Raw genomic sequence first — 27,859 nt, forward strand, 5'->3', positions numbered from 1 at the left:
GAATTCACCAAATTTGAACACGAAAGGTTTGCACAAAAACTAATTCTAAATGTACGCCATCAGGTACACAGCAGTGAAGAGCAATGTGTATGAATGTGTTCACGTCAACAACCATGTCAACTATTTTGTTAAAGTTTGTTTTACTTTTAGTAGCTGTGAGACTATACAATCAGCCAGAAGAATACAAAACACAAATTGTTTCAAAAAAAGGTTATTCTATGAACGTGCAATATGTTTATCATTTTAAGTTATGCACTTGCATTGGGAAAGTGAACAGTGAACACATGCATTCTATGTAGTAAACGTTTCTTTCTTATGACTCCCTTTTCAGTACAGTAAATACAGATTTCCTCCATCATGTCAAACTGGCCACCAACTGCAAATGTACCAGACAGCCATTGTCATGAAACCAACGTGCTCCAATACAGGAGGACATTGGGGGCAGTGTTGACGGGGACACTTTACTCTCGTCAACAAGTATGACCAACACTCACCCACGTAAGCACGACCGACCACCTGTACGCCTCCTGCTCCCAACTGTACCCCTGCGGTAAACATGACAGCATTGTCAAGTAAAATAAGTCAGAGGGGGGGGGGGGGGGGGAACGCCAGTGGTCGTAGGACAACAATAAAAACACAAGCCTGAGACAAGAGCATGCAGTAGGACTACAAACGCATGCAGGAGAAGGGAAGGACAATGCAGGTGGTTGTAAAGGGCCAAAGCACATGTCGTGTTGGAGGAGGAGGTGGTTGTCGTTTGTTTTTTCTCCTCTTGGAAGGTGTTAGTTCGCCACGGTTCGGTACAGTTTTACATTATTGTAATTACTGTATGTGGGGGGGGGGGGGGGGCAACGGCTTATTAAAAAGGCGCCTTCATTTGATATCGGTATGCCTTTTTTTAGAGATCCTTCGATTCGCCTTTCTCCGTGTCCTGTCATGTCAACCGATCTCGTCCACCTCCCCAGGGGGGAGACCTTTTTGATAAGGCTATGTATAAAACGGAGTAAATGGGTTATGTTGACTGCTGGCAGGAAAGACCCCACAACTAGGACAACATCGGAAGGAGCCCTCTGCATCAGGAAAGAGCTTCATCCTCGCCCACATACGGCAGGTCCATACTTCTCGTGCCATCGGCGCTCTCCTGTTTCCTAGGTAACCAGAAAAACATGTCCTGTCAATTGTCATACATATATACAGCAGAGACGAGCGCAAGCATAATGCCTGCCCCTTGCCCACCGAAACCGATGGGAGTCTTTGTGTCGTTACGTAATGTGAGACACGATGCACAGTGAGAACGATAGCCGGACAAGCTCTCGCTGAATATTCTGGTCAAGGACAAGAAAAGGATACAACACAATGTTATGTTATTATGGGGTCACATGCAAAGGAATACATATCAAGAGGATAAAAATGATGCAGTTATACATTGCAGAACTGTTCAGGCAGCAATTACTGTGTGTGCTCTTATTATAGCCAAGCTCATGTCACAGTTTCACCTAATGCTCATACATGCAGCGAATCTTATTTGGGTCAAAACAGTCCTAACCACTAAGTAAAAAGTAAAGAGATGGCGGGTCTGCATGACCACCACCTGACACTAGTCAGTAAGCGACAATGCAGTGTTGTTTTCGTCGACTAAAACTTAAATGTACTGACAATTTCGTCAACAAATAAAAACTAGACCAAAATGTCAGGAAGGGACTAGTGGACAAGAAATCCAGTATAAGTCATTTTAGTTGCACGCTGGAAAATAGCAGATCTACAAGCTCATCACAACGTGTCGCAGCGCTTGTAGATCGGCTATTTGTGTCTAAGTGTAAAAACAGTCATTATACGACGGCATCAAGGCTCGCCAAAATAAATTTCAGTCGACTAAATCAACTGTAGATTTAGTCGACTAAAATGTTGTGATATTTAGTTGACTAAAACTACACTGACACTAAAACATTCCGGGTGCCAAAAAAAAATGTGACTAAAACTAAGTGAAAACTGTTCAAGAGACTATATGACTAAAAACTCAAATCAAAATTTCTGCCAAAAACAACACTGGCGACATGGGCTGGTATTGACCCGGCCCAACATGTCCAGTAAACTCAACATGGCTCTGAAGCTTTGGACTACTTGACCACTACACCATGGTGGAAACGATCAGTTCCCCATGTCATGCCCATGGTCTTTAAACGATACCGCTGCTTAAAATAAAATATTTGGTTCCATTGACACCATAATAATAATCATCATCATACTATAATTCAGTCAATGTCTGTCTGAATGTGTGTCTGTCTGTCTGTCTGTCAGAAACACCACCATATCTCCTCACCGCCTGCACCAATCGCTCCCACTTTTCACACAAGCATTGACCATAATAATGGTCTTAACGAAGCCCTTTTGTCCAATTTAACAAATTACAAATTAATAATTAATTTATTAGTGAATTAAAAATGCGAAAAACGCACCCAGGGCGCAGTACCCCCCGCGGCGGGGGATATCTCACAACGGGTATTAAGGGCTATAGTAATAATAATTTTGTCCCCCAACAAAAAAAACATAACTTACAGTACTCAATATAAGAGCAGACAGAGCTTCACAACATGCCTTGCAGTTCACTTCGGTCACTCTTGCAAAGCGTGCTCACCTCTGTCTGTAGTATTATAGCCTTGTTGTGATTAAATGTTTTTCAAACCACGTTAACTGGCTTAGATCATGATGCCAGTCCAAATCAAAGTAATTGGATCGGTAATTACTACTACTAGTCTGACAAAATGGAACTATATGGCTAATTTATTACAGGACAACATGTTTATTTGGAGCCAAACAAATACACAGATTCCTCCACTACTGGTTTGCATTTTTTTTTGCGGCTTTCGCCTTTATTTGATAGGGTATAGGCTGACAGGAAACGGGGGAGAGAGATGGGGCGGTGGGTGACATGCAGTAAAGGCCGCCGGGATCGGGAGTCGAGCCCGCGGCACACTGCCAGACTCGGGCTACCACCGGCCAAGGTGCCTGGACCGCTGAGCCACGGCCCAGGCTTCTTGATTCTTGATTCTTACTTGAATCAATGGAACCAAAAAAAACCCCCAAAAAATAAAATTAAAACATTGGTGGTATCCTTTAGTTTAAAGGGTGACTTTGAAGTTATTTTACCGTCATTATTGTTTTGTAAGGATGGAAATCTGACATCAACCGTTTCACTTTCAAAGGCATGTCAAACGCATCAGGATGCCTTTTTTCATGTAGGCAGGCCCAAGGTGTTTCCACGTTTTTGAGACAGAACCCTTGAGAGACATGAACACGCTGTGAAGTGTGTATGTCAGACTTTCCACGTGCCCTAGTTCCTCACAAAAGGACGGTAGGATTCAGGCTTAACAGTTGGTCAAAGTCACCCTTTTCTGTGTGCAAGTATAATTTCGTGCTACTTTCACACAGTTTTAAAATAGGCAGGCCAAGTGCTGGCTGCTGGCACAGTCCTAATATATCCGTCTTTACCTTCTTTGGTTACAATGAACGTAGCAGTATTTCACTTTGCCTCCTCTGCCTTTGCTGGTGGGCAGGAGATGGAGGAGAGAGACAGTAAAGGTCTACCATACAGATCTGTGCCTTCCAAGGTCCAAGCAGTGTTGTTTTTGTCGACTAAAACTAAGATGAAAAATGTTCGTCGACTACCTTTTTTCACTGACGAAAGTTAAATGGAAACTAAATGAAAACTACAGCTATGATGACTAAAACTAAGACTAAATATACTGACAATTCCGTCAACAGATAGAAACTAGACTACAGCGTTAGAAAGGGACTAGTGGACAAGAGATCCAGTAGAAGTCATTTTACACTTGGTTGCATGCTGAAAATAGCCGATCCGTAAAAGTGTAAAATTACGCCAATACGGCGGCATCATGGCCCCGCCAAAATACATTTTAGTCGACCAAATGGACTGCAGATTTAGTTGACTAAAATCTTAGTCGACTAAAACTAGAAGTTTCATTCCAAAGACTAAACTATTTTAGACTAAACTAAAATAGAAATTTGCTGCCAAAAACAACACTGCTTCCAAGCACAACTCTGTGAGCACCATGACCGAAGAGAGCATCACTTATCAATACGGACGCACATAAACATGCATTTGTTTAACCCATTTTGGGCGGGGACCCATTTTGGTGTTAGCGTCATGATCTACAAGCTCGTAGCGCGCCACCGAGTGGCGCGCTACGAGCTTGTAGGTCTGCTATTTTTTTTTTAATCGAAGAGCGACTGACATAGAAGAATTTTAGAATCTGATCTCAGGTCAGAATGGGTTAAACGGTGCAATGTATCTTACTACGGTACCTGTACAGAAGAAGTAAGGTCTAAAAGAACAGAAAACATGCAAGGTAAATGTGCTGAACACGTTTGTACTATTTGACTTGTCGTGGTCGACACCAATTATTTCTTATTAAGTCTGCTCCATTAATTCACAGGATGGTTTTAATCCCTCACCATGACCTTGATGTCAAGATAATTACATCGATATGACAGCTATTAAAGCTGTAATATCACATAATCCCACACAGCACGAGAGAGGTGCTGAGTGGAATGCAAATCTCCGCCAGGAGGCACGCCTCACAATTAATAGATACACGGACACATTGACATCAGTGTGTGTGTGTGTGTGTGTGTGTGTGTGTGTGTGTGTGTGTGTGTGTGTGTGTGTGTGTGTGTGTCTCTCTCTGGCCCCTTTTCCACCGGTTGGGAATCTGTTCAGGTTCTTTTTGATTCTTAGTCCATGAGCCAGACCTCCACAATTGGAACGTTAACTATTTATGAATTGAGCGTGCAAAACCATACCCATATAAAAATAGTTTATAGGGTTAATATAAGTAAATTAATACATGATAATCCTTCCACAGGAGTAACCTTTTCACATTTATCACACATTTTGCAATTTTCACCTACAGCTGAATAGGTAAAAATGTAATTAATAGTGATCACCATTAAACTTCCCCAGTTGATTACTTCCACAAAGACAATGATTTATTGTATTACAAATATTCTGAAATTGAAAAATACGAAAAAGCCTACTGTGGAGTGTTATCATATATTGATCCTATAAACAATTTAATATGGGTATATAGTATGGTTTTGCCCATTCAATTCACAATCAATGTTCCAATTTTGTGAGGTCTTATCTGGCTCATGCACTAGTAAGAACCAAGAAGAACTGAACCGGGGGCACTCGGTGCCGCACTATGAGCTTGTAGATCTGCTATTTTTCAACAGCTAAAGTATATCATAATGCTTAAAACACCAAAAGAGCTTCCCGTCCAGAATGGCTTTAACCCATTTTGGGGCGGGAACCCTTGCTTGTAGGTCTGCTATTTTTGAAAAATCGAAGAACGAGTGCCCACGTGTCACGGGTGTGCTCTCTCTCTCTCTCTCTCTCTCTCTCTGTGTGGTGTGCTACTGTGCATCAACCGTGTGGGCAAACACGTGACACGGGATTGGCGCTCAGTAATGCGGTGTGCATGTCTAGTGATTGACTAGCCCATTTAGGCCTGAAATATTCCTCTGAAATAAATATTTTCACGATTTTTCAAAAATAGCAGATCTACAAGCTCATAGCGCGCCACCGAGTGGCGCGCTACGAGCTTGTAGGTCAGATTATGAATTCACAAAACTAAACATAGCTGTCGGTGACCAATGGGGAAAGATATTCACATTCTCGGCCTTGCTGTATGGCAGCTGATCGGTGTACTGTAGGTGCAGTGAAAACAATACTGTAGGTGGCTATGGCTACATTAAGCTACATTAAGAATTGAGCCTTACGTGAGCATTTGCCCCGGAGCTGAAAGGCTTCCCCGGTCTTCTCGGCGTCCCCAGTCAAAGGGATTCCCAAAGGAGCGCTTCCTTAGCATGGTCCTGACCATTATCTGTAAATAAAGAGGGCATAGAACAAACACACATTCCTGAAGATTCTTCTATAGCATGAATTCTGCCAAAGACAAATCGATTTGTCAGTGTTCACTTTAAACCTGCACAGAAAGGTAAAAATTGTGAATCTGCTCAAACTATTGCTAGCAATATCTCACAACGGGTAAGGGCTAGTTCATTAAACCAATTAGTATCGGCTGCCACTGCCTTTAAGAGGCAGCCGTGCCTTCATTTTGATAGTGGTATGATGGAATTTAAATGATGGATTTGGAGGAGATGCAAACTGCTGAAAGGAAAATTGCATTCCGTCATCTATGGGAGAAAAGAACACATTCTAAATCAGGCTATTTATGGAGATATTATACTGTACATGCATCTCTTTTTCTCTCCTCTCTCTGCTTGCTTTGCGCCGGGGCAGATAAGATATATCTCCTCTCAGACACAGAGACAGAGAGACAGGGACACAAAACTAAACCTTGCAGAGATAATAATTGCTCAGTTAGAGAACAACATTTCACCAGAGTATCTCTGGTCCGGTGGATGTCAAGATTATCAATTCAACAAAATGTGACACAATGTTTGTCTGAATAAATAATATCTTCCTAATAAAAAGAAAAAATCGAAGAACGACATTTTTGGAATCTGATTTCAGGTCAGAATGGGTTAAAGAGCATAGTCCGGCAGCCGAGGTGGAAGGGTCGGAAATTTGGTATACAGTCTTTTTTTATTGGCCTGAAATATTGTCTATATACATACATTCATGAATCCACTTGCTGAGCGGCTGTCGGTTTTGGGCAATTCTTTTTCATAGAGGTTTCTTATGACCCTAACATTAACATCCTATGAGAGGCAGAAATGTCAAATATCAAACTTTCCTTTTGCTTTAGGTAGCATGTGACATGTCAAACTAGGGGGGGGTTTCATGATTCTGAATCCATTACAAGCATTACGTTTTGCACAAAATACACTCGTTGGGCTAAAAACAGCCATAGTCACTTGCCCAAAATGTGCTGACCTCATCACCTTTGTGCTGACCTCATCACATTTGTGCAAAACTGAAGCTTGGAATGGATTCAGAATCATGAAAACCCCCCAAGTTTGACATGTCACACATGCTACTTAAAGCAAAAGGAAAGTTTGACATTTTTGCCTGCCATAGGATGTTAATGGTAGGGTCACAAGAAACCCCCTATAAAAAAATAATTGCCCAATAGTGACAGCCGGTCAGCAAGTGGATTCGTGAATGTATGTATATACTATACACAATATTTTCCCACTTCATCGCATTTTGGGCGGGAACCCCTTTTGGTGTTTTATTGCATTATGTTATACTTTAGGTATTGAAAAATAGCAGATCTACAAGCTTGTCTGCTATTTTTGAAAAATCGTGAAAATGTGGCTCAAATCTTTGAATATATATTATTACAGAGTGAACATTTTAACTCAAATCTTTGCTTCTGAGGTCCCTGGAATAACATATTTTCAGACGGGTGGCGGAGGCATATTACACATAATCTTTGGGAGTCCTTGACATGAAAATTATGAAATATTGAGCACCACTGATATAGAAACATTAGGTTTATCAGAAAACTGTCAGGATCTAGAAGACTTTTTTTTTCTTCTTTTTTCCGATATCAGGCCTAAACCATTCTGTACGGGAACCCCTTTTGGTGTTTTAACTATTGAAAAATAGCAGATCTACAAGCTCATAGGCGCGCTACGAGTCTGCTATTTTTGAAAAATCGTGAAAATGCTGCAAAAATCTTTGAACATATATTCTTTCAGAAGACTTTTTTTTAATTTATTTCAACGTCAGGCCTAAATGGGTTTAAACATAAGAAGCCTGTCGGCTGCCGGACTATAGCACCCTTCTTGCATTGTTTTTTTTATCTTACCACTGTGGCCAGGCTAGGAATGTGTTTGACGGAGTTCTCCACCTCCTCTTCGGTCACTTCGATCAACATACAGCAGTTGTCGTCCTCTGGCGGTAGAGGCTCCGCGCCGTTCCTCGTCACCCACGGCTGAACCTGGACATAAAAATGAGGCACAGAGCAGAAGTGTTGTTTTCTTTGTTTTTTTAATATATGTTTATTGGTAGCAGGTTTCAACAATTTAAGTTCAGTTTGAACATACAATTTTTTTCCCCTCCATTTTCTCCCTCGCCCCATCCCTCCCCCCACAGTTATCGTCGTCATTAAAACAATATAAAGAATTAACAATAATAATTGAGTAGAGACATACAAAAACAACAACCATGCATATTTGTACAGTAGTACACAACATAAGTTAAGCACAGATGACAAAAACAATATAAATAACAAAAAAACTAAAATAAACAAAACTAAAATAAATACAATTATAAGTTGGGTTATTCGAGTTCAAAAGATAGTCACAAGTTATGTTAGAGAAGATTGCGTTGAATCGGAACATCACCCTCTGTTATAGACAATTCTATCATTATGAGAAAGCAACAAAAGAAATAACACCTAGTATAGTATTGACTCAATTAGTCTGTCGGAAGTACTCTCAAATTCTCAAAGTAGGTAATACTTTGTGGCTCAGGAGGTAGAGCAGGTCGTCCAATGATCCCTGGGTCGGCGGTTCGAATCCCGGCTCCTCCAGTCCACATGTCGAAGTGTCCTTGGGCAAGACACTGAACCCTACATTGCCTCCAATGAGTTGGTTGGTGTGAGCTTGCCACCATTGGTGTGTGAATGTGGGAAGTGAAGACGCTGGCGTCGACTGTTCGCCGCTTCACCTCCCAATGTATGAATGAATGAACCATTGTAAAGCGCTTTGAGCACTTGGAAAAGCGCTATAAAAATGCAATTCATTATTAATAAATGGTTGCCAGCTAGAAAAGAACCTTTCTGTTGAACCTCTATTGTAAACTTGATCTTTTCCAATTTTAAAAACCCCATAATATCCTTAAGCCACATAGCTATTGAAGGGGGAGTTGGGGATTTCCATCCCAACAATATTCTACGTCTTGCTATCAGTGTGGCAGAGCAGTGTTGTTTTTGGCAGCAAATTCATATTTTAGTTTTAGCCGTAGTCTAGTTTTGGTCGACTAAATGTCATGTGATTTTAGTCGACTAAATCTACAGTTGATTTAGTCGACTAAAACTTTTGGTGAGCCTTGATGTCGTCGTAATGGCTGATTTTACACTTGCTGAAAGTCTGCTCATAACGCGTCATGCATCAATTGCGTAAAATGTGTAAAATGACTTATACTGGATCTCTTGTCCACTATAGTCCCGTCCTAACATTTTAGTCTAGTTTTTATTTGTTGACGAAATTGTCAGTTTATTTAGTCTTAGTTTTAGTCGTCATAGCTTAGTTTTCATTTAGGTTCCATTTAGTTTTCGTCAGTGGAAAAAGGTAGTCGACGAACATTTTTCGTCTTAGTTTTAGTCGACGAAATCAACACTGGCACAGAGGCCATGGACAGTTCTCTCGGTTCGTCCTAACCAGATATACCCGAACCACCTCAGTTGGCTCCTTTCCAGGCGAAGAAGCAGCGGCTCTACTCCGAGTCTCTGCCGCGTGACTGAACTTCTCACCCTATCTCTAAGGGAGATGCCAGCCTCCCGTCAAAGAAAACTCATTTCGGCCGCTTGTATTTACGAAATTGTATTGTATTGTATTGTATTGACTAATAAACTAGATAAATAAAATAATTGTCTTTGGATCTTATGATGCTAACCTTAATCTGTGGGATTGATATTCTTCTCTCTGGATTTTTGTCCAACATCTTCAGCAGCAGATCTTTGAGGTCGTCTGATATGTCAGCACTGTTGAAACAGGAAGTATTAGTATTAGGTTTAGTTTAGTTTCGTGCATCTCTGTACGTATGTAACATTTTATTTTACCGACGGCACGAGTGACCGTGTGCCCCCCTTTTATGTAGTTTTCGTCAGTGAAAAAAGGTGGTCGACAAAAAACTTCGTCATAGTTTTGGTCGACGAAAACAACACTGAAATACATTGCAATATCTGTGCCTGACCAGCCCAGCATGACAGTCAGCATGAAGAGAACGGATCGCTCTCTCAATCCATGCCACACGCATGACATATTTAACCCATTTTGGCGTTTTAAAGCATTATGTTATTCTTTAGCTCACCTACAAGCTCGTAGCGCGGCAATCGGTGCCGCGCTTCGAGCTTGTAGGTCTGCTATTTTTTTTAAATTGCGGAAATGTGGCGCAAATATTTGAATATATATTCTTTTAGAGCAAACGTTTTGAACTCAAATCTTATTGCTTATTTTCAGATACGGGTCGGTGGCCAATTACATATCATTTTTGGGGTCCTTGACATGAAGTATTGAGCACCACTGATACAGAAACATGAGGTTTTTCAGAAAGCTTTCATCATTTAGAAGACATTTGTAAAATTTCGACGTCAGGCCTAAATGAGTCAATTCAGAACTAAGGATGTTGCTCCTACGAATATCTTCCAAAAATGAATGTTATTTTCCAATCCAGCTTTGGGGGTGTGGGTGGATTGTCATTCTGAAAACAGGAAGGATACTACAGCGTTCCACAAACTTAAAACACACAGAATGTCAGATTTCTCTGCTGTCGGGAGGAAACCTCATCACAACTCCAAAATGTTAATTTTTCAGGAAAATGAAAAATATAATTTTTTCAGGAAATAAAGAAAACCATATATATTTCTTTAAACGAAGCATTACAGCCTCATCAAAGTTGGTGTTGTAACTCTTATATATTGTCAATTACTTCCATGAGAGGTGGGAGAGGTGGTGGAGTTAGTTGCTTTAGCAGACATTTTGAGGTCCAAAGCACTTTTTTACTACTTTCCATTGGTTCAATATTTCCGAAACAACACACAGACGTAAAGGTCTGTGTAAAATAGCACTGATTTATGCCAAAAAAAGAGAAAAAATAAAAAACCTCAAAAATGGAGTTATGAGGTTTCATCCCGACAGCAACGATATATATATATATATATATATATATATATATATATACATTCACTGGAACAAAAGGGCAGACATTAGTGGTACTGTATTGCATGTACAGTGAATGACAGGGAGGATTATTTATTATACTCACTGCTCTGGCAGTTCTACGGGCTGGGTCTTGATCTTCTGATGAAGGCTGAGGATCCGCTCGTCCATAAATGGACACTGGATGAAACCAGAAGAAAGTCGTTTTCAATGGAAGACAAACTGAATTGGTCACCATTCGGGGCGAGAAATCAATCAGGGCGGGAACACCTTTTGGTGTTTAAAGCATTATGTTATACTTCAGCTATTGAAAAATAGCAGATCTACAAGCTCGTAGCACGGCACTGAGTGCCGCGCTACAAGCTTGTGGGTCTGCTATTTTTGAAAAATCGTGACAATGTGGCGTAAATCTTTGAATATATATATATATATATATATATATATATATATATATGTATATATATTCTTTCACAGCGAAAAAGAAAATTGCTTCGGTGTGTGTGTGTGTGTGTGTGTGGGGGGGGGGGGGGGGTCCCCCTGGAACAACATATTTTCAGATGGGGGTCGGCAGCCAATTACAGAATAGTTTTTGGGGTGTCCTTGACATGAAATAGTTTGAGAACCACTGATGTCTCCTAAATCATTTCTATGTCATAGAAATGATTTAGGAGACATATTTTAGAATCTGCAATCTCAGGTCTAAATGGTTTTAATTAACGAGTCAATGTGAAGATGTCAACTCACCACTCCGAAAACAAAACAATAAAGTGTCACTCCCATGGCCCAAACATCCAAAGCCTAGAAGACAAATGAAGAATTGGGTTACATAACGTAACTTACATTATTGCCCACATCTTTTTCCCCCAAGTAAAGTAGTCCATATAAGTGCAGGCTGTCTGGAAAACGGCACTCTGAATAATGTCCAGACAATAATGCCTGCAATAATTGCTAGCGAGCAATAATGTCCATTCACCTTGCCGGAGAAGTTCTTCCTGGTCTCCGACAGCGTCTCCGGGGCGAGGAAAGCGGGCGTTCCCACGGTGCTGGTCAGAAGGGCGTCGGTCCCCTCAAACTGGTTGCTGACCCCGAAGTCGGCGATCTTGATGTGACCGTCTTCTCCCACCAGCAGGTTGGAGGGCTTGATATCCCTGTGGATAATCTTCTGGTAATGCACTGGATCAGGAGAAATGAGATATATACGGAGACCCACATCATTAGTACACGTTGTTGTCAGCTGTGTGGATTTCGTCGACTAAAACCGAGGCGGAAAATGTCGTTCGTCGACTACTTTTTCTCCACTGACGAAGACTAAATGGAAACTAAATGGAAACCAAATATACTGACAATTTCGTCAACAAATAAAAACTAGACTAAAATGTTAGGAAGGGACTAGTGGACAAGACATCCAGAATAAGTCATGTTACACTTGGTTGCATGCTGAAAATAGCAGATCTACAAGATCACAACGCATCGTGCTGCGACGTGTTGTGAGCTTGTAGATCGGCTATTTTCAGCATGTGTAAAAACAGTCATTACGACGTCATCAAGGCCCGCCAACATTTTAGTCGACTAAATCAACTGTAGATTTATTCGACTAAAATCTTATGACATTTAGTCGACTAAAACTAGACTAACACTAAGACATTCCTGGTGACTAAAACCACCAGTTTTAGTTTAGATTAGATAGATTTAGATTAAATTTATTGTCACTGCACTGTATAGTATATACAAATACTTTGACAATGAAATGAAGAGTGGCGTCTAGCCAGAGTGCAATACAGTAATGCAGTAAATGAGAGAATAAATGCAGAAAAAGTACAGTATTAGTAGTACAGTAATGTATACAGAATAATAAATAGATAAATAAAATAAATAGTACTGAATATGATGGTATTCAACCCTCCTCCCCACCACCCTGGCCTGGTGACCAAGTGTAAAATGACTTCTCTTGTCCACTAGTCTCCTTCCTAGCATTTTTGTCTAGTTTTTAGCTGTTGACGAAATTGTCAATACATTTTGTCATCATAGCTTAGTTTTCGTCAGTGAAAAAAGGTAGTCGACAGACATTTTTAGTCTTAGTTTTAGTCGACAAAAACAACAATGTTGGAGAGAAGCACTATATAAAGGCAGCACTTACATTTATCAGCACTACAATGTACTACAATGTACATTTAATACAATGTACATTTAATACAATGTACATTTAATACAATGTACTTACACTTACATTTAATTATCAGTACTAACAATGTACTACAATGTACATTTAATACAATGTACATTTAATACAATGTACATTTAATACAATGTACTACAATGTACATTTAATACAATGTACATTTAATACAATGTACATTTAATACAATGTACTACAATGTACATTTAATACAATGTACATTTAATACAATGTACATTTAATACAATGTACTACAATGTACATTTAATACAATGTACATTTAATACAATGTACATTTAATACAATGTACTACAATGTACATTTAATACAATGTACATTTAATACAATGTACTACAATGTACATTTAATACAATGTACATTTAATACAATGTACATTTAATACAATGTACTACAATGTACATTTAATACAATGTACATTTAATACAATGTACATTTAATACAATGTACTACAATGTACATTTAATACAATGTACATTTAATACAATGTACATTTAATACAATGTACTACAATGTACATTTAATACAATGTACATTTAATACAATGTACATTTAATACAATGTACATTTAATACAATGTACTTACACTTACATTTAATTATCAGTACTAACAATGCACTACAATGTACATTTAATACAATGTACATTTAATACAATGTACTTACACTTACATTTAATTATCAGTACTAACAATGTACTACAATGTACATTTAATACAATGTACATTTAATACAATGTACTTACACTTACATTTAATTATCAGTACTAACAATGTACTACAATGTACATTTAATACAATGTACATTTAATACAATGTACTTACACTTACATTTAATTATCAGTACTAACAATGTACTACAATGTACATTTAATACAATGTACATTTAATACAATGTACTTACACTTACATTTAATTATCAGTACTAACAATGTACTACAATGTACATTTAATACAATGTACATTTAATACAATGTACTTACACTTACATTTAATTATCAGTACTAACAATGTACTACAATGTACATTTAATACAATGTACATTTAATACAATGTACTTACACTTACATTTAATTATCAGTACTAACAATGCCAATGCCAGTACCTCAGAAACATGTCTTGATTCCCCACGTTAAATATAGGAACAGGTCAAACTGCTGAAATGCATAAACATATCGTTTGGGGTGTGATGCCCCCCCCCCCCCCCCCCCCCCCCATGGAGGAGTCTTTAAATATGCAACAAACACAGCAAGTGAGTCACAGATATCAGCAGGACGCCATATTATTATCATCCTACTAACGGAAAGAATCTCTCACACACTGTTCCTGCTAATGTTGTGCGAGAAAGAAATGAACGCATGCGGCAAGCCTCCTCTTTGACCGTGACATTTAAAAAAGCATATGCGCCGGGAATTACTTTCCCCATTACAATCGCACTCAGAAAAAAGGTAAAGGTACTGGAAATAGTTTGTATACATTTTAGAATTCAAAATTCCAGAGCATGGTTGTAATTTCTACAAGATTTCTAAAAAAAAATGAATCCTCTTTACTTACTGGGTCGGTTGGTTAGGGTAGACCAGGGGTTTCTGAACCCGTGGGCCACGACCCCTCTGGGGGTCGCCAAATTATTTTGGGTGGTCCCCCCCCCCAAAAAAAACTTTTTTTTTGCAACTGAATGGCTGGAAAATGGAAATGAAGAGTTTACATATAGTACATGCATACACCTTCCCTAATGATTATATCTAGTTTCAGTATTCATTTATGGCAGACCTGGGCATTGTACGGCCCGCGGGCCAAATACGGCCCACCGGCTGACTCTGACCGGCCCGTGAAAGATTACTTGATAATCCGATTATCCGAATATAAAACATACTTTCTAATTACCTTATGGGTGGACTAAAACCGCATCACTTTTATTTTGAAGCCCATGCATTCTCACAGTTCACACAATCTGCACGTCAACTGTGCACATGAATTGCGTGTGATTGAGAACCTGTCTTTCTTCCTTCACCCCCCTCATATGCGAAAATGTCGGCTTTTTGGATTTATTGTTGACTACGTCGGTGAATACAAATAGCCATGAATCATGCAGCTCCACAACACGGTAGGCGCAGGCGCATGCTTTGATTACCAAACTTCCTTGCAGGAGGACAAGTTAAATCCCATTATGCTTCATTGCGTTATTTAACCCGCCTCGCCAATAAAGTTAAGATGTTTTAAGATGCTGCCGTATGGCGTTGTTGCGCCCAGAATGTGGCATGCTTCTGAAGTTCAGAAAGCTTGGGCGATGCGCCGTGAGCTTGTGGATCGTCTGTTTTCAGCACACGAGTCGATCGACACCGTTGTACCACCAAGTAAATCTGGCAGAACGAACGTGCACACATCAACATACAGCGCCTGCCAGGCTGCCAAGTCTCAACAATACCATTACTGGTCGGCTTATTATTGTTTTCAGAACGTCGTTGTTTAATGGTTGCGATAGTAAGCAGCGCACCATGGGTTGTGAAAGTGGCACCTCCAGTGTCCTCCGAATGGAACTATTAAGAGAGCTACCTCTAATGTTCTCATTGTTAAAAGAAAATGCTAGTATTTACAGGACTTGTAACTTAAACAAAAACATAGTTTTCAACTGGGAAAGGAAACGTCTCAAGCCTGCAAGAGTGCAAGTAGAAAGTAAAAAAATCACACCCATGTGAAGTGAGGGGTGCTCTTATTGTACATCATCATGATGTAAAATAGTCACTCTGCCTATAATTTGAGTCAAATGTTTCACATTTAGTTTACCATTGCTTTGCAAAACAATGCCATTTACTGCTATTTATATAGAAATAAAATTGATATTATGCATAATTAAGTTCAGCCTTTTGGCCCGGCCCTCCAAAATATTTTCTGTTTCTCATTTGGCCCCTTGGGAAAAATAATTGCCCACTCCTGATTTATGGTGTATTGTCTCTATTATTAAGGTTATTGTAGCAGTCAATTTATATTGGGGGTCGGGAGGGGGCGGGGCGGGGGTCCCGAGACACTTGCCAAAGCATCTCCGGGGGTCCACCGGCCAAAAACGTTGAGAACCCCTGAGGTAGACCAGGGGTTGTCAACCGTTTTGACCGGGGACCTCTTGGAGACCCCTTTTGGTGTTTTAAACATTATGTTATAATTTAGCTATTGAAAAATAGCAGATCTACAAGCTCATAGCGCGCCACCGAGTGGCGCGCTACGAGCTTGTAGGTCTGCTATTTTTTAAAAGTCGTGAAAATATTTATTTCAGAAAACTGGAGGATTTAGAAGACTTTTTTTTTTTCATTTCGACGTCAGGCCAAAATGGGTTAAGGAAATTGGTAAACCTTGCCTTTATGTTCAAAGCTGTGTCTGTTCTTGTTATCGGTGAATGATTGTATTTCAGCAATCACTGCATTGAACGTAGTGTTTACATTGTCATTCTATTACTGGATTTTATTGTCATCCTAAGGCTGTGATGTTTTTCGAGGTTTAGTTCGCAGTGGTTAGTGTATGAGATTATGTTGTTTTGTCCTATGTATGTATCTATATGTATAATAGCATTGATCGATTGAATCGTTTCGATTCGTTGATTTGATCTGCATGCTCCATATACCATTCAGATTGGGCAAAAGGACATTGTATTACCCTATACGGCTTATCGACACAAGAAAACAGTGAATAAGGAGAAGGAAATGAAGGAAGTCAGGTAGACTCACAGAACTCAATTCCCCTGAGCAGATCCTGGAAATAAAAACGAGCTTGGTCCTCGTTGAACGGTTTATCTGTTGGTACCTCCATCACAGCCCTGAGTATTGCACGCACGCATGCACGCACACACACACACACACACACACACACACACACACACACACACACACACACACACACACACACACACACACACACACACACACACACACACACACACACACACACAATTGACCACATCACTCAATTGGCCACATCACTCAACGAAACCAAACTTCTTCTGTTCTTGCTTTCTATATTCATTACAGCAGTGGTTCCCAAACGTTTCCATGCCAAGGACCCCCAAGTCGACAATATAATTAGCCCACGGACCCCCATTTGAAAAGATATGCCACGGGGGGACCCCAATGAGAGAAGATTTTTTATGGCTCTAGCAGTGATTTTCAACCCATTTAATTTCAAGGACCCCCCCCCCCCCCCAGTTTGACATTAGTCATTAGGCATTAGTCTACGGACGTCCATTTAATATCATTTCTATCTCTGGGACCCCAAATTTATATTGTAAAATCAATGCTAATTTAAAGGTATATTCAGTGATTTCACTTAATTCAAATATCACTTATTTTTTTTGTTTTGTTGCGATAATCCTCTCTACTATAGAGTGTGCTGACCATATAAGGAGTTCCTCCCTGTCCCCAGTTAACCCCTGGGGGTAAAAAAAAACCTCGTTTTTGACTCTCTATCCTGATTGGATGAAAGGCTTAGGTCCCAGCCAAAAACGAAACCTAAGGTTTTTTGAGTGAAATCACTGAATATACCTTTAACTCTGAGTTACCGACCCATAAGGGTCCATTTGGTTCCAAATGATCATTTAGCTGGGGGGGGGGGGGGAACTCCCTCCCTCAGGTACTTTAACCCATTTTGGTGTTAGCATCATGTCGTGCTTTAGCGACTGACATAGAAGACATTTTTAGAATCTGATCTCAGGTCAGAATGGAAACTGTCAGGATGTAGAAGACATTTTTTTAATCTGATCTCAGGTCAGAATGGGTTAAGAACCACTGCATTACAGTGACCAGAAGATTACCAGCAAACTCACCCTTGCTTGACCAGCTCAAACACTGTGCGGCGGGGAGGAAACACAAAGGTATACGTTTAGTGCAAACGGAGGACTTTTCTCTCATATGTGAATACATCCGCTGAAAACAACGTGTTTTGGTGTCAGCATTATGTTGTGCTTTATCTATTGAAAAATAGCAGATCTACAAGCTCATAGCGCGCCACCGAGTGGCGCGCTACGAGCTTGTAGGTCTGCTATTTTTGAAAAGTCGAAGAACGACTGACATATAGAAACATGGCTTTTTCAGAAAACCGTCAGGATGTAGAAGACATTTTTAGAATCGGATCTCAGGTCAGGATGGATTAATCTGGCCTGGCTGGCAGGCGGGCTTACCCATGTACAGATGGTCCTCAGTGGGGTCGTCCAAGACCTGGGGGGGAGGGGGGGTCGTGGAGAGGGATGGAAATGAGGGGGGGGGGGGGGGGGGGAATGCATGAATCCTCAGTAAGAAACACCGAACTATAGTTATAGTAATAACACAAAGAATCCTGTAGGAACACAGACTATACTGTAGCTTCTGAAATGTTTAATCACAAATACTCATATAAAACACATGGTGATGTTGTTACAGTATGACTAGCTAGATCAGACGCACGCACGCACGCACACACACACAAACACACATACACACAATACTGTATGCCCAAGCATAATTAGCCCAAAAGCATAATAATTACACACTACTACACACTAGGTCTATAAGCACGTTACCTATAAGGCCGGGTGGAATTTTAAGCATTGCTGTGAAGCTGTCATTATTATACCGGCATGACATCTCTCTCGGGTATTATCGACTTGGACGCAATTGTTCAACGCAATAATACAAACATATACCGTTTTGTTCTCACACTCCTCTGAAGCTAAGTTGTGGCATGACTATATATATATATATATATATATATATATATACCGGTATATATATATATATATGATATATGGCCATGACCTGACGAAGACGCGACTGAAACATCGAAAACGTTAATTGTCGCTTCTTTTTTTTAATACTTCCACCCGGATAATAAAATAAGGGCTTAAACTCGTTGTTCCGGTGCCTCCTTTCCTCCTATTATATAACACTTTCTTTGTTGTCGTGGCAACGACGGAACGCTTGGTCCAGCAAAGCAATGAAAAAACTCAATAATCTTAAAGGTTTTTGATGCAGGAACAAGACGTTGGAGTAATTTCTCTCTACTTTCTGGATAATAAATTGCACAAAATTATGTTGAGAAGATGTCCACATGATTATCTTCTCGTCTCATGTACGGTAAATTGTGTAACATGAAACGCATCAGGCTATCACGCTGGCCTCCGTTACAGTAAATGTATGTATTTGAAGCCGTTTGCAAAATGACAGCCGATTGTGGCAGGTCGTCACAACCGAGGAAAATAGATTCCGCGGCTTCAAACATGCATCGAGCTTCTTGTAAATGTAAATGCATTTATATAGCGCCTTTATCCAAGGTGCTTTACATAGATGGTGCATTACATTCACCCATTCACACATTCACCCATTCACACACACATCCATACACCGATGCCGGAGGGAACCATGCAAGGCACCGACCAGCACATCAGGAGAAATTAGGGGTTCAGTGTCTTGCTCAAGGACACTTCGACACTAACTCTGGGGGGGCCCACAGCAGGGTTCGAACTGGCAACCTTGCGGTTCCCATCCAGCAACTCTATACCCCTGAGCGAGCGCCGCCCCATATTGTAACAAGGAGTGACACTACCAGTGTTGTTTTTGGCAGCAAAATTATTTGATTTTAGTTTTAGTCTTAGTCTTTTGAATATAGTTTTCATTTAGTTTCAGTCACATTTTAGTCACCTGGAATGTTTTAGTGTTAGTCTAGTTTCAGTCGACTAAATGTACGGTTGATTTAGTCGACTAAAATGTATCTACAGCGCGACGCATTGTGTAAAATTACTCATACTGGACCTCTTGTCCACTATAGTCCCTTCCTAACATTTTCAGTCTGGTTTTGATTACTTGACGAAATTGTCGATACATTTAGTCTTGGTTTTAGTCATCATATATAGCTTAGTTTTCATTTAGTTTCCATGTAGTTTTCGTCTGTGAAAACAGGTCACAGTCACAGTTTTAGTCGACGAAAACAACACCGAACGCCACACTGCCGACCGATCCGACTGAAACGCACAATGTGCACAAAAAATCAGTGGCGTGCAGACATTTAGAGGGGCAGGTGCTCAAGTAAAAAAAGGGCACCTTGTGCAGCGCATTTTGGTGCTTTAGCTATTGAAAAATAGCAGATCTACAAGCTCATAGCGCGCCACTACGAGCTTGTAGGTCTGCTATTTATTTTTTAATCGAAGAACCACTGACATAGAAACATAGCTTTAAATAATAAAACATAGGCCTAAATAATATAGTAGACGCGTTTTTTATCAAGATTTGATCAATGTCACCATGGTCCACACACTACAAATTAAGAAAAAAAAAAAAAAGTTTTTTTATTTTATTTATTTTTTAGAGCACATTGCCAAAAGGGCAGGGGGTGCTCTAGCACCCCCTAGTGTCTATCTGTGCACGCCACTGCAAAAAATCAATCACATTCATACGGTTTCATGTCAATGAAGTTCCGCGTTTTACTTCCGCTAACCTCCACCAGCTTCACCACATTCGGATGGTCCAGCTTCTTCAGGATGGCGATCTCCTGATAGACCCGCTCCAGGGGCCCCTTTGGCTGAGCGGGGCCCTCAGGGGCCATTCTAGCTCCGCGCGGCGGGGGCCTTCCTAGAGAGGAGAGGAGGAGAGGGGGGAAGAGAGCGTCGCTAAGCTAATGTCCATGTTGTTACAAACACTTCTGTAGTATCAGCAGTGATGGAAAAAGTACTCACTTTTTTTTTTTTTTACTTCAGTAAAAGTATCAATTACTGCAATACAGAATTACTCTGTTATACAAGTAGAAGTCCGGAATTCCAAATGTACTTGAGTGAAAGTACAAAAGTAATGGCATCAAAAAATGTACTTAAAAGTACCAAAAGTGGAAAGTATCCATTGGGCAGAATGTCCCAGTTTTCGAAAACTTTTGAATCTATCGGCTATTTTCAAATGGCCGAAATATGTATATAGGGCTTTTAATGTATGTTTTGTAATAATAATAATAATCAAACTAACTAGCAACTGAAGTTTTCCAATAAACGTAGTGGAGGAAAAGTACAATATTTTCCTCTGAGATGTAGTGGAGTAGAAGTAGAGTAGAAGTATTGGAAATTGGAAACACTCAAGTATAGCACAAATACCTCAAAATTGCACTTAACCCATTTAGGCCTGACGTCGAACATTTTAAATAAATACTTTTAAAATGTATTTTTTTCTGAAAAACCTCATGTTTCTACATCAGTGGTTCTCAATATTTCATGTCAAGGACCCCAAAAAATTATAATTATAAATTGTAATATGCCACCGACCGCCATCTGAAAATTATGTTGTTCCAGTGACCCTCCAGTCCAGAAGCAAAGATTTGAGTTAAAAACTGAAACTCTGAAAGAATATATATTCAAAGATCTGTGGCACATTTTCACGATTTTTCAAAAATAGCAGACACTCAGCCGCGCTGTGAACTTGTAGATCTTCTATTTTTCAATAGCTAAAGTATAACGTAATGCTTAAAACCCATTTTGGTGTTAGCATCATGCTATGCTTTAGCTATCGAAAAATAGCAGATCTACAAGCTCATAGCGCGCCACCGAGTGGCGCGCTACGAGCTTGTAGGTCTGCTATTTTTTAAATGGCCATCGGAAACTTACTTGGGAAACCTGCCTGCCTCATCAGCTTCTTCTTGGACAGAACCTTCATGGCCTACAGGCGAGAGACGCAGAGACAGAGAGACAGACAGTTGGACAGGCAGAGGAGGAAGGGGAAAAAGACATGTCTGTCGGTCCTTGTCCCTCTTATGCCCATATATATGGAGCTGAATGATTTGTTCACGCTGATGCTTGTAGAGTATATATATATTATTAATAGAGACGGCACCGGGAGGGAAACCCTGAGGCGAAATGGACATTGTGGCCGGATTTGGTATATCATTGCGCAACGTTCATGTTATTGCGGCAATGACACGTGAACGCTATGTTTCATACGTGAATGCTATGTTTCATACGTGAACGCTATGTTTCATACGTGAACGCTATGTTTCACACGTGAACGCGTGCAATGATAGTCAACGGCCCAGCGCGTTCACGATGCCCAACCCAGCCCAGAATGCACTCTGTTCCTATACCCGGAAGGAGGAGTGAAATCGCCTCATGCGCTTTTGAGCAACTTAATGCAAGTGGATGGGTTTGAGAAATCCGGTGCCATCTCTATTAATATATACTGTATATACCGGTATATATATACTCTAAGCACTGATGCCGTGACAAAAACTATTTTTTGCTGTAGCTATATATGGAACTTAAAAAGCTTTACCTAACTTTGATACTACAGGGAAAACATGTACAATATGTTACTCTTTTCTTTTTCTTTCGATTATTCGATGTGCAAGCTAGTCCTCTATAGTCCAACTGGTTTTCTCATTGGCTGACGTCACTCATGTGCTAGTCCAGTTGGCTTTCCCATTGGCTAAATGTATTCTACGTCTGAGCATGGACATGGTAACGCCCCCGCCTATGCCTCTGATAGGCCTGCCCTATACCGACAACAGACATGAATAAATAATAAATAATAACAATATATAATATAATACAAGAGAATGACAGCTTGGCACGCGCGACAGTAACTTTCATGTTTTGTAGAAGAGGCGAACTAACATTGTTTATGCCGTTTGTTTTACATGTGTACGGTGTAAACTAAATTAAATTAAAGAAAAAAAACATTCAGCGATTTTCTTAGTTTTAAGGGTAACTGTTGCTTGCTTAAAGAATCATGATAAAATGGCACGATTTTTTTCTACTCAGTCTGTGTCTCATAGGAGGGCTGTGGGCAGTTTAGAAACCGTCTTCCAGTGACATCATCATTAGGCAGATTATTTTTAAACAAGATTTCTTTACAAAAATGTTTAGGTTTTCATTATCGTGAGAACGATGGCTTCCATTTTAGCATTGCGACTTTTCAGGACTAGTAAGCATGCAGTTTCTATTGGCTTGTATTCCCCATCGATGATGTCACTGGAAGACGGTTTCTGAACTGCCCACAGCCCTCTCATGGGACACAGACAGAGTAGAAAAGAATTGCGCCATATATGAAGATAGGTTGAAAAGTGGTGAAGTGGTCCTTTAAGTGTGCTGTCATCGGGCACACACAGGGAAGCTAGACTAGAATGTGTTTTATATAACAAACCCAGTAGTCACATTAACTGTAACCAGTCTCACGTGTTTGAGACTCACATTAAATCCGTAAACGTGCTGGTTTCTGTGTCTGCAAACTGTAGGTACAACTACTGTATGTGGTACGTGGAGGAGTCGGGGTAATGGAAAGGTAGAAATGACATGCATTTATGTATGTATGCGACGCGTGCAGTATGTGACAAGATGAGTGTTGTTAGAGAGCGTATGACAGCGAGAGACATGAGTGTGTGTGTGCGCGTGTGTGTGTGTGTGTGTGTGTGTGTGTGTGTGTGTGTGTGTTCGTGTGTGTGTGTGTGCGTGCGTGCGTGCATGCGCAGGACTCACATAGTAAGTGTTGTCGTCTTCGTTATATGCCAGCTTGACAACACCGTAGGAGCCCTAGTTGTCAGAGAAGATGGGGAAACCGGATCACGTGAAGTGTGAGATTCAGCAGCTGTCAATTCTTCACACACGAACACACACACGCACATGCACACGCTCGCGCTGCTCTAATCCAAATCTAGAAATTCACATGAGATTAAACACTAACAAACACGCGCAAAAGTACACACAAGCTTCAATCACTCCAAAGCAAAAGAGATGTAATGTGTGTGGGTTGATGTAGTACACTCAACGAGGACCAGCTGTTTCCAACCAAGAACCGAGAAATTCTAATCATCTCTCTCATTAAAAAAGAAATTCCCGGAATTTACACTATAATATGAAGCTTCCCTTGGTCCAGTTTGTAGAGAAGGGAATCTGAGAATGTACACAAAAACCCATGCATGCAGCCACAAAAACAGATTAATCCCAAGTGTTAATGAAACCAAGTGTAACATTTGAACCACAATGGTTCCATTTTTAGTTAGTTCGATTTGAAGCCTATTTGGGAGAGGCAGAGACCTGAAAGGCACCATTGACTAAAACACAAGTTAGTTCTGTTATCCTACATCTGTTTGTTATATTGAGTGATTGATATTGATTCTTCGACATCACACGCACACACATACTCTCACTCTATCTCTCTCTCTCTCTCTCTACTCTCTCTCTCTCTCTCTCTACTCTCTCAGCCTCACACGACCCTCAGAGAGATCTATTTATACAAGCTCTTCCTTGGCCTGGTATTTTACAAAGAGTTTGGGGAAACGAGGACAAGTCAAAGCGCCACATTTCACTACCGGTCTATCCGCCTCGTATAAGAGACACGGTAGGTGGAGCGGAAGAGAGACAGAGACGGAACAATGGAAAGAGAACACAGAAATAAAACGATGATAATAATTCTGACGGTGATATTTACCTTTCCAATCTCATCTTTCAGCTTGTATTGGTTGAGTTGCACACAGTCCTTTGGAGAGAGAAAAGCAGGGAAGGAAAAAATAGGATGTCAAGGGCTTTTTTTCCTTCTTTTTTTAGATGCTCTTCTCAACCATTTTAGCCTTGTTTTGATAGCCTAGATGTGCATCTTGGCTTGAAATTGTCTTCACTAAACCCGACATAATCCAATCAATTTATACTGGTGCAACAAACATTGTTGTTTTAGCGAAATATAAAGAGTAAAAGTAAATGATACAGATTTTTTTTTAAAGGATAGTAGTACTTGAATAAGCCTACAAAGATTGTAGGTTTATTCAAGAGACCTCTCCTTGTTAACCCATTTAGGCCTGAGGCCGATTCTAAAAAGGCCTGACGAAAAACTTCAAATGTTTATATAGCAGTATCATTTTTTTCTTCTTTTTTACTTTTTTGAATACTGTACATACTGTACAGAACCCCAAAATGGGTTCCCGGCCTGAAGGGGTAAAACACCAAAAGGGGTTCCCGCCCAGAATGGGGGCTAGGAAGCAAAGATTTGAGTTAAAAACGTTTGCTCTGAAGGAATATATATATTCAAAGACTACATTTTCACGTTTTTTTTCTTCTAAAAAATAGCAGACCTACAAGCTCGTAGAGCTGCACTACGAGCTTTAACTTTGCTTTAACTTTGCTTCTGGGGGGGAAGGGTCCCTGGAACAACATATTTTTGGGCGTCCTTGACATGAAATATTGAGAACCACTGACATAAAAAACTGAATTTAGAAGGCATTTGTAGAATCGTCCTCAGGCCTAAATGGGTTCATTCCCATCATGCTACGCTGTCCTTTTTTAAACAAGACATTCCGAAGAGCACCACGACCTTGGCAAATCAGGACACGACTCGTCAAAGACGGGCATTGACACAAAGCATCTTGCAGATGAGCTAAATTATTTACAGTAATCCTATCTGCTGATCTTTGCTGCTATGAAGTCTAGAGAGAGACAGGTGTCTGGGATTCTATAAAAGCAGGATGTGTGGAGGACACGGTATACATACATACATACAGGGTTTTCTTTGTGCTCATAAAGAGGTCTTACATTAGCACTAGTGGTGGGAGATTCATAGGCAAACTGAAATACATATTCTCACGATTTTTCAAAAATAGCAGACCTACAAGCTCGTAGCGCGCCACTCGGTGGCGCGCTATGAGCTTGTAGATTGTAGATGGAGTTGGAACAACTGATGTTCGGGAGGAGGAGAAACGCACATTGGCCCTGCCCTTCACGCCACTCTCCGCCCTTCACATCAATCTACCTGTCCCCATTTATACCTGCCCAGCACCACCCAGAATCCTCCATGCTTCGCCCGCCTCGCTGCGTCGCACACTGGCCGCCTTCCTACAGGCAAACCCACCCCACCCCTTCACCTCCATAGCAGCTCCTCTCCCCGCTCCCCCCAAAGGAGCTACTACATCCACCTCGCCAAAAGTGGATGAAAACGATTAAAACAAAACTCTCCTCTCCTTATCAGGTTCCTGCGGGGGGGGGGGGGGATATCGTCCATGCGCACCGTAAGACGAACGCCTTACGACAAACGCCACACGACGAGTGCCATTCGACCTCCTCCCCAAAGACTCCAGGGTCGGCGACCCCCCCCCCCCCCCCCCCCCCCCCCCCGGAACCTACACATTCCGCATTCATTCATCCCTCCTTCATCCCTCCATTTCTTCACTGTCAATAAATGCCTTAAAACCTCCCCGATGGCGTGTTTATTCCTACTAGTGGAATGGAACTGTTGCTTGGCCTTTTCCTTTACCTGGAGGTCCGTGATGGACACGCGGTGAGACTCCACGGTCGGCCTGCGAGGCATGCGGGGAGAGGAGTGGGGCGAGGCCACGGGAGAACAGGGGTAAATGTAGCGCCCGTTGAGAAGCCCGGGGGAAGTGCAGGGCGACGTGGCGGCCGTCTGCGAGGAGCGCGCCTCCTGGAGGGACAGCTTTCTGTCCGAGAGGTTCATCATTCGTCCCCTCTGCTCGTGGGAGTCCGGCGACAGGCCCCCGTCGGGGGGCCCCGTCGTCGCGTGGAACGGCGTGGGGGCCCCAGAGGACGCAGGCTCGGGGGTCTCGGAGCTGTCCATGTCTTCAACCTGTGAGATTTGTAGTCATGTAAAAATGGTGGTGGTGGGAAAAAAGGACTCAATTGTTTTACTTAAGTAAAAGTACCAATACTGCAATTTAGAACTACTCCGTTACAAGTAAAAGTACAGAATTGAAAATGTACTTGAGTAAAAGTACAAAAGTATCGGCATCAAAATGTACTTAAAGTACTAAAAGTAAAAGTACTCATATTGCAGAATGTCCACTTCACAAGTTAAAAATGTGTCCAAACTTAGTCTATTGAAAATAGCAAAATAGCTCACAATGTATTGTGAGCTTGTACATTGTACTCTTTTACCTAACTACAGAGTGCAATCTTCACATCGGATTTGCTTAGATTTTTTTTTTTTCAATTTCAATGTTTTTTTTGTGACATCCCTAATAATTAATGGCCTATGGAATACTAAATGAGAGCAACGATAGAGAAAAGAGAAAAGGGTACTATAAAGTGGAAAAGGGGCTTATAAAATATGAATACAAAATCAATAGTTTTCGAATATCCATACAGACCAAAATATTACGACGCTCAAATATATTGATAAGACCCCCCTAAAGCATTATTTATTCATAGTATGGATTTTCGGTGGTGAGGTGACCACCGAACTACAACATGACGTCACTGAGCCGCGGTGAAGAGCAAACCACCGCCAACCGCCCCCAGCCCTTCTCTCTGTTTTTACTCACCACCGCTCCAGTGGTCACCTCACCACCGGAGCGGTGGTGGTCACCTCACCACCGGAGCGGTGGTGGTCACCTCACCACCGGAGCGGTAGTGGTCACCTCACCAACGGAGCGGTGGTCACCTGACCACCGGAGCGGTGGTCACCTCACCACCGCTCTGGTGGTCACCTCACCACCGGAGCGGTGGTCACCTCACCACTGGAGCGGCGGTGGTCACCTCACCACCGGAGCGGCGGTGGTCACCTCACCACCGGAGCGGCGGTGGTCACCTCACCACCGGAGCGGTGGGTCACCTCACCACCGGAGCGGTGGTGGTCACCTCACCACCGAAAATCCAGACTATATGAATAGGCCTTATTAATTGGGACAACGTTGTCTTACCTCTTCCTCGTCCCCGGCCTCTCCAGACGGCGTGCTGGGTTCATACTCTGTGACCACGATGAGGGAATCCATGGGGTCCGGGGAAGGACAGGCAGACTGCGCCTTCAGAGGGGCAGGCGCAGCAGGGCAGCTGCACAGCAGATCGGGCAGGGCTTGTTGTGAGG

General features: G+C 41.3%; 1 protein-coding gene across 1 annotated transcript; it reads right to left on the reverse strand.

The window, feature by feature from the left end:
* Positions 1 to 1,075: 1,075 nt before the first annotated feature.
* camkk2 (calcium/calmodulin-dependent protein kinase kinase 2) lies at positions 1,076 to 27,859 on the reverse strand (the record flags this gene model as incomplete). Its single annotated transcript, XM_083793786.1, has 16 exons — positions 27,696 to 27,859; positions 26,294 to 26,623; positions 24,482 to 24,529; positions 23,530 to 23,583; positions 21,667 to 21,718; positions 20,517 to 20,650; positions 18,229 to 18,265; positions 17,875 to 17,896; positions 16,784 to 16,872; positions 11,849 to 12,048; positions 11,620 to 11,673; positions 10,982 to 11,055; positions 9,611 to 9,698; positions 7,800 to 7,931; positions 5,800 to 5,903; positions 1,076 to 1,148 (listed from the first exon to the last, which is right to left on the reverse strand). Exons 1-16 carry the CDS (start codon positions 27,765 to 27,767, stop codon positions 1,076 to 1,078), a joined length of 1,563 nt encoding a protein of 520 aa, XP_083649912.1. The 5' UTR covers positions 27,768 to 27,859.

The sequence above is a fragment of the Protomyctophum parallelum genome (genome assembly GCF_964188405.1).
Source record: "Protomyctophum parallelum genome assembly, chromosome: 21".
Taxonomy (NCBI): domain Eukaryota; kingdom Metazoa; phylum Chordata; class Actinopteri; order Myctophiformes; family Myctophidae; genus Protomyctophum; species Protomyctophum parallelum.